This window comes from Cynara cardunculus (genome assembly GCF_001531365.2).
Source record: "Cynara cardunculus var. scolymus isolate 2C chromosome LG 12, CcrdV1, whole genome shotgun sequence".
In the NCBI taxonomy this organism is placed as follows: Eukaryota; Viridiplantae; Streptophyta; class Magnoliopsida; order Asterales; family Asteraceae; genus Cynara; species Cynara cardunculus.
In genome coordinates, this window is record NC_037539.1 from 6,413,552 (window position 1) to 6,421,096 (window position 7,545).

Genomic DNA, 7,545 nt, shown 5'->3' on the forward strand with positions numbered 1-7,545 from the left:
TAAAAAAAATGTGATACACATAAATTTATATTTTATTTAAAAATAGAAACATTATTGTTTTTTCAAAATCACAAAAAATCATATCATAACATTAATTAAGATAAAAAATAAAATATTAAAATTAAGATATATTTTATTGCATTGTACGAAAACCATTCTAGTAATATAAAAAGAAAATGTATCAAAATAACATAATAATACGATAAAAACAAAAACGACATCGTGCTGTCCGTCTTCTGGGCCTTTTTCTGTTTGGTTCTTCTGTTTTCGGTGAAACCTAACGTAGTAGTTGAATTTAGGGTTTTTTTTAGCAGAAAAGTCTGTTATTGAAGCAATTTACAGAGTTTCAGCACTTCCATTTGGGATCTTACTGTAACATGCTTTGAGCTTTTGAAGCTTCCTGCCGATTCACCACCTCGTAAACCTAGCATCGGATTTTAACGTAAGCGATTCCAGTTGCTTATAAATTTTACTTGATCTACTTTCATATCCTGATTGCTTTTATTGTTCATCGTTGCAGCTCAGAATTCTCGATTCATCAGGTTTGCATCATCAAACCCTAATTTATTTTTTAAACACAAAATCTGCTTTCAACTGACGGTTTACTTTCACAATTTTTCCTTGTAATTGAAATGGATACGGAAAACTGTATCAGAAATAGCTAGATCGTTCTTGAGATGATTCTGAAATTTGTTTGTTTTAATTTTTAGCAAGTGACTATGAGTTCCACAATCGAGAATGTCGATAGGGTTAGCAGCTTGCCTGAAGAGGTTGTTTCACACATACTCTCTCAAATGCCTATGAAATTCGCAGTGCGAACTAGCATTTTGTCGAAAAGATGGAGATACAGTTGGACATTGGTCCACAACCTTGACTTTGATGATTTTCACCCTGTCTATGGTTTGGATTGCTTTTCGAAATTTGTAGATGGAGTGCTGGAGCTTTGCAAAACACCTGAAGTTATATTATTCAGGTTGTGCTTTTCGGAAATTTGGGTTCGAAGGTCAAGTGCATCAAAGTGGATTAATGAAGCAGTTAGGTTAAACGTTCGTGAGCTCGATATACAAGTTATCCTGCTAGAGTTGCCTATCAGCCTGTTCACTTGCAAGACACTCACAAAATTAAGATTAGATTGTGGTGTCTTTGATTTGGATGTTTGGAACTGTCCATCTCCTGTTGCCCTTCCTTGTCTGAAAACCCTCGACATTGCTGTCTCTAGAGAACCTTCTGCCAGTGCATTCAAACTCATCCATGGCTGCCCAGTACTTGAAAGTTTATCCCTGCAAGTATTATGGCGCAACGATGAAGAAGAGTACAATTTCAATATCCCTACTTTGAAGCGATTGAGACTAATTACGATGAAATGTGTTTCAGTTATCAACAAAGTTGTTTTAAACCTCCCTAATCTTGAATACCTCTTTGTTGGTGGCATCTTGTGCTCGCTTTTTGTGATGGTAGATTTGTCGTCTCTGGTTAAGGCAAGAGTCTCATATTTTGAAGTAAGATTTAGCGATATGTTGGTTGAGCTTCTAAAAGGAATAAGTGGAGCTAAATCAATTTCATGGTCCACTTCAACTACTGATGTAAGTTTCCTATTTATAGACTTCAAGGTGTTGCTTTCTTCTTTTGTTTTCAAGGCTTTTAAGTTACGAGTATCCCTTGTTCAACATTTAATTTGTTATTTGTTATTTGTTCTCTACACTTCTGATAGGCTTGCAAAAGTAAAGAGAGAGTGTTTAGAGAAAAGAGAATTGTTCTTTACACGTCCGTAGGAGACCAATGACGGTCCGTTGAGGAAATAGAGAGTATGATGGTTGAGGGGGTGAGGACCAAGGAGGATGGGCAGACTGAGGAGAAAGAGGGAGGAGCAGGCAGCTGAGGATGGACATGGTGGCCTCAGACATTTCTGAGGACATGAACTCTGATAGGAGCTCTTGGAGACGTAGGACTAAGGCAGCAGACCATGTGGGGAGACCTGTAACTAACATGAATGTGAGGAGGGGAATTTGAAGATGGTAGAGGGCAGGCAAAGGGGAGGGGTGAACCCGTGACAATTAGGTAGACAGTCTACTAAATGCATACTCGGTAAGTGCTTACCGGGTCACTCTACCTTATGGAATGAACATGACAATAAGAGCGATAACAAGCACACACTTTTCTGCCACTTACCACACTCTTTTCTTGTTAATTTTTTATTTGCAAAGTCGGGGGTTTTCACATAAACATCATCTCTACCCCTTGGGATACACTGGTTCTTTTGATTTGGTTTGGTTTGGTTTGGTTTAGAATCTATATATCTGTTGTGTGTAAAAATACAAAGCAGAGAACACCTACAGCTACAACATATAACAACTTTGAATCGAGGTCATATAGTTATCAACTATGAATGATTCTTCTTCTCATGAATTCAACTATAATTGTGTGCTTGTTGAAGATACCATTGGATGCACCGCTGCCCAAATTTCCTAATTTGAAGCACTTGGATTATAAGGGTGGTCGTTTCTGGTCTGGATGGCCATTAATCCCTCAATTTCTTGAAAGCTCTTCAGAGTTGGAAGATTTACGCATTGAAGAGGTAACTTGGGCTGTTTCTAAAGCATTGACATGTTTTATTCTACGCTTCCAAGTTTTCTTTCAACATATAACATTTGGTTATCTTGTTTGTGGTAAAACAAAAGCTGGATGAGTCTTGCTGGATTGAGCCGCAGTCGGTTCCCACATGTATGCTAACAAACCTTAAAACCATCGAACTTGCAAAATGCAAGGGGAATAAATGCGATGTACAGTTCATGGAATTCGTGTTGGGAAACGTGGAGGATCCGAAGACGGTAACAATCACGTGCGAACGCTTGCGTCAAAACGAAGAGATGCGGTTTTGTGCAGAATTGCTAAAGCTTCCAAGGGCTTCCAGGCATTGTGAGATTCATTTTGTAGGGACTCGGTCTCGCACAATAATTTAGGGGCCTATTTACGAAACAGTTACGCGGTAAACACCTAACCGGGTCACTTACTATACTGGATAGACATGGCAAGGGGAGAGAATCTTACCTGGTAAGAGTGATGGCAGAGACTGGTAAATTTGTTACATATGATGCCGTTTTGATGTAATAGAATCTTATCCGAGTAAGGTAAGTAAAGTGTTAGTTTTGACAATCTGAATTCAATGGTTACTTGTAGTTATATTTTCATCAGAAGATACCATTTATGGATAAGATGGAACCATGATTGATAATATATATATATAGAGAGAGAGGGGTTAGTTATTATACAATCTTTGACATTTGTGCAACCAATATAATTCAATCTCAACCGTTCATTTCATTTGATTAATATGTGATTTTATAGAAGTTTTGATTATTTTTTAATATAAAGTATTGATCATAATTAATGAATCATATTCATCTTTCATAAATATTCAAATCATAATAAATGAACTCTCATTATTTCCATAAATATCTCAATTTGTTAGGTTGCATTGGTTGTACAAATACGACAGGTTGTATTTGAAATAAACTATATATATATATATATGTGTGTGTGTGTGAGACTGTGTGTTGCATTATAAAACACTAGAGTGGGAACCGTGTGTTGCACAGTAGTATGAGTACTTTGGTTAATAATTCGAAGATTGTCTGTATAAATATATGTTAGTTGTTAATAGGATCATCATTAAATAGTATCTAAATAATTTAAAATAGGTTTTTATTTTTATTATAGTTAAGTAATCAAAATGATGTGTTATGTACATCACCTCATTAAATCCACACAAGTAAAAAAAAGTCAAGGGGTTAACCGGTTTAAAAGGTAACAGGTTACCCATTGCTATAATAGGTGGATTTTTTAAAGTGCGATGTCTTAATAAAAAATAATTTGAAAGTACATTGTTGTAATAAAGAAAAACAAAAGTAAAATACTATAATAAGAAAAGTTATGAAAGTAGGTTGCTATTTCATGCATTTAACCCTTAAATAAATGAAAAAGTTTGTTTCAGACTTTAAAATAATAGTTTTGAAAGTTTGTTCCTCAAAATAGGAATTGGTGTAAAGTTGGTTTCATTTTGAACCCATGTCGAGGCCATTGATGACTTCAACATCAAACGTCGTTCTTAGTCTGGTCGATGAAGCAACCGAAGGAGGGAGAGAGGGAGAAGGGATTTGGGGAGATGAGATCGACATTAGAGAAGGGGGAGCCGACAGTTCTAGGAGGAGGGAACGATGTTGTAATACACGAATTACAAAAGTAGATATATTCATTTTTATTTTATAAATAAACTAGAAATTATATATATTTTTTTATTTTTTAATAAAATTAGTAAAAATAAAAAAGACTATATTACCATTAGAGTGAGGGACCGAATCCATAACAAAAATGAAACCACAATGATAATACTTGTAACTGTTTCGTTTATGGAACCCAATCCAAGTTATCATACAACCACAAGGAAATGAAATTAAAATAATGATAAGTTTCCTCCCAAACATGGGAGAAAATGAAAGCAAAGATATTAAATCTAATTATAAAATTATTAAAATTACAAAACTATCTGATTTTTCATTCTAAATGATATATTTTTAAAGGGTATATTGGTAAAAATATTATTTTTCCTTTTCTTTCTCTTTTATTTAAAACATGAAAAAGTATTTTTCTTTCCATTTCAAGAACACAAATAAAAAAAATCAATTTCGAGGGCACATCGTTAGCTTTTTAAAATATAATGATTATTTTAATAAAAAAATGAAATACAATTGTAAACGTAATTCATTATGTTGCAAATTCTTTGAATGATTGAGATGGGCGGCTAATCCCAATTCGGTAAGATGCTTTGCTATCAATCATATTCATACATACATACATACATACATACATACATACATACATACATACATACATACATACATACATACATACATACATACATACATACATAACGTTTAAAAAAGAGCAAAATACGAATATTTTTGAAATTGAAATATTTTGAATGCTTAGTAATTTGTATTTAATTTTTGTAAGTTGTTCCCTCAAAAGTTTTCAATAAGGAAAACTTTTAAATGTCTTATAATATCGTATGGATACATATTATCAATCATAGTTTCAGATAAGGATCGTGGATCTTATCCATAATATACTTTGCAGACAACGTCTACACGTGGATATACATTACAAATGTTATGCACACGTGAGTATTGAGTGTGTATATTCATATGTGAATATAACAATGTTCTGAAAAACGAGTTATGAAGCAGTCTTGCTGCCACGTTAACCCCTTTGGCATGGATATAAGGCGTGGAGCTCGTTATGGCCCATGGCGCAATTATAAAACTTAACTGATCTTAGACTAACTTAATGTTTGTTAACTTGGAGGACCACCAGTGTTGTCAAAATGAAAAATTAGGGACCATCAGTGTAGATAGTTTGTCTTAGGGACCAAATACAGTATTAGAACAAACCACAGGGACCGCCAATGTAATTCACTCTTTTATTTAATTGCAATTTGGAAAATAGTGATTCAAATTACATTTGTGTATTTTTATTTAATTAAAGAAATGTCATTTAATTGTGTTCTTTTTCCAACATTCTGTAAATTAAAAACGATGTTTAGGGGTTGTTTGTTTACCTTTTAATAGTTCTATTAAGAGGTAGTCTCTGAATCGTTAAGAGATGAATCTTGTTTGACAAAAAAAATTTTTGTCTCTTAATGGTTCTAAAACCCTCTTAATAATTTTGTATGTTGGGTCTCTCATAACCATTCAGCGCCCTAATTTCGTTGTAAATAATTACCAAATAATTATATTTCATTTTGCACTATATCATAAGAGCCTCTTAATCATTCTGACCACTTAATCATTTTGCACCAAACCATTCATCAACTGCCAAACAACCCCTTAGTCATTTTTTAACAAGATATCATTGGTTCTATAAATTCTTGAAACGTCGTAAAACTTTGATTTGGTTGTTTTTTCCTTCTTGGTTACCTTCGTCATTTGAAGTAGTATACGTAGACGCGATAAGTCAATAATGTTAGGTCTTTTCCCACTATCTATGCATTTATAGATTAATATCGTTGACACTTTAATGACATATGCATAATACAATGTACGAGCGTGTAAATAGGAAAAAACCAAGAGAAAGTACACGTAAGACACAAAAAATAGGTCGAACATCTGATCGTTCAACAAGGTCTGCACTTGAACCGAAGATACAGTGATAGACAAATCAAAAGTCGAGAATTGTAATTTTACGCTCAATGTGAATTGTATCCAACCATTATGCTTTTCGACCCTGTACGTAGATTGTGATATGAGTAAGATTTACGTCAAAATCAGCTTAGTGTAGTTTTAGAATTTTAAATTATACGTTAGGTTTAAACAGTTTGTAACAGCTTGAATTAATTAAGAAGATGTTCGGCATTTTTAGTGAGTCGTCTGTTTATGTATGATTTATGTGTTTCCAGAGGATACTGTAGAGAATGTTTGTAAACGTTGGGTCTTGTTGAGAAACTTCTTTATTTATTTTTAGTGAAGGTGTCAAAACTATAAAATTATTAAACTTGCGGACTGTTAACAGCAAATGTATGACAAAATTGTGGATCTTGTTCAGAAACTTCTTTATTTATTTTTTATTTTTTTTTAACTTTTTGACCACTCCACTAGGGGTGCTCAAAACCCCGATCAACCCAACCCAACGCGAAATAACTCAACCCGAAGCAACCCGATGTCTTGTCGAGTGGTAAAATTTTCAAACCATAGGTATTGGGTTGTTATTATTTGAACCCAACCCAACCCGATGAACCCGATATTCATTTATTTTTTGGATTTAATATTATGATCGTTGAATTTCTACTAATATATACATTAGACAGTTACACTATTATGTACACTCTTCATATACACATATTTTCAATATATTAACATCTCTATATAACTCATTCTTATATATGTTTAGTAAATGTGAACATATATATGTAAATTGAGAAAATTAAATGAATGTGATATACGTAAGAAGTATGGATATAAGTTGTATCAAATGGTTGATGATGAAAAGAAATTATGAGTAGAAAAATAACATATTCAAGGTTAGAAGAATATTTTAATGTACCAAAGTATCAACCCGACTAACGGGTTGAGTTGGGTTGGGTTAAGATTTTTCAAACCGCAAACATTGGGTTCGTTTGTTCAAATGTCTTCAACCCGATCAACCCAACCCATGAGCACCCCTACCCTCCACAAATTGAGGAGTTGTGACTTACAAAAGTAGCGACATTTTAATTAAAAAAATGGCTAAAAGATCAATTTAACTGGAAAAATGAGTATTTGGATGAATTTCCTAAAAAGCAAATTGCATGAAAAAGTAACGTACTTTAACTTGATTCTTATTTTGGGTAACGTATTTTCAAAACTTCCATTTTGGTACATAAGATGTAAAGTTTTAAACATTTAAGTACCCAGGTAACTGGTTGAAGTATTAACCGGTTATCATACTGATGTGGCGAGTGATATAGTATCCAACTCGGTATCATTTGTTGACATAGTCAGTGACGTAGATTTT

General features: G+C 33.5%; 1 protein-coding gene across 3 annotated transcripts; it reads left to right on the plus strand.

Annotated features, from left to right (window-relative positions):
* Positions 1-310: 310 nt before the first annotated feature.
* On the plus strand, positions 311-3,191 carry LOC112523461 (F-box protein At4g09920-like). Of its 3 annotated transcripts, XM_025133077.1 has the most exons (5): positions 311-442; positions 521-542; positions 711-1,583; positions 2,435-2,575; positions 2,679-3,191. In XM_025133077.1, the coding sequence occupies exons 3-5, from the start codon at positions 720-722 to the stop codon at positions 2,958-2,960; spliced, it is 1,287 nt and encodes a 428-aa protein (XP_024988845.1). In that variant the 5' UTR covers positions 311-442; positions 521-542; positions 711-719; the 3' UTR covers positions 2,961-3,191. The 3 variants fall into 3 exon arrangements, with proteins under 3 accessions (XP_024988845.1, XP_024988847.1, XP_024988846.1); XM_025133079.1 differs by having other exon boundaries at positions 521-1,583; XM_025133078.1 differs by having other exon boundaries at positions 311-1,583.
* The last annotated feature ends 4,354 nt before the right edge of the window (positions 3,192-7,545 follow it).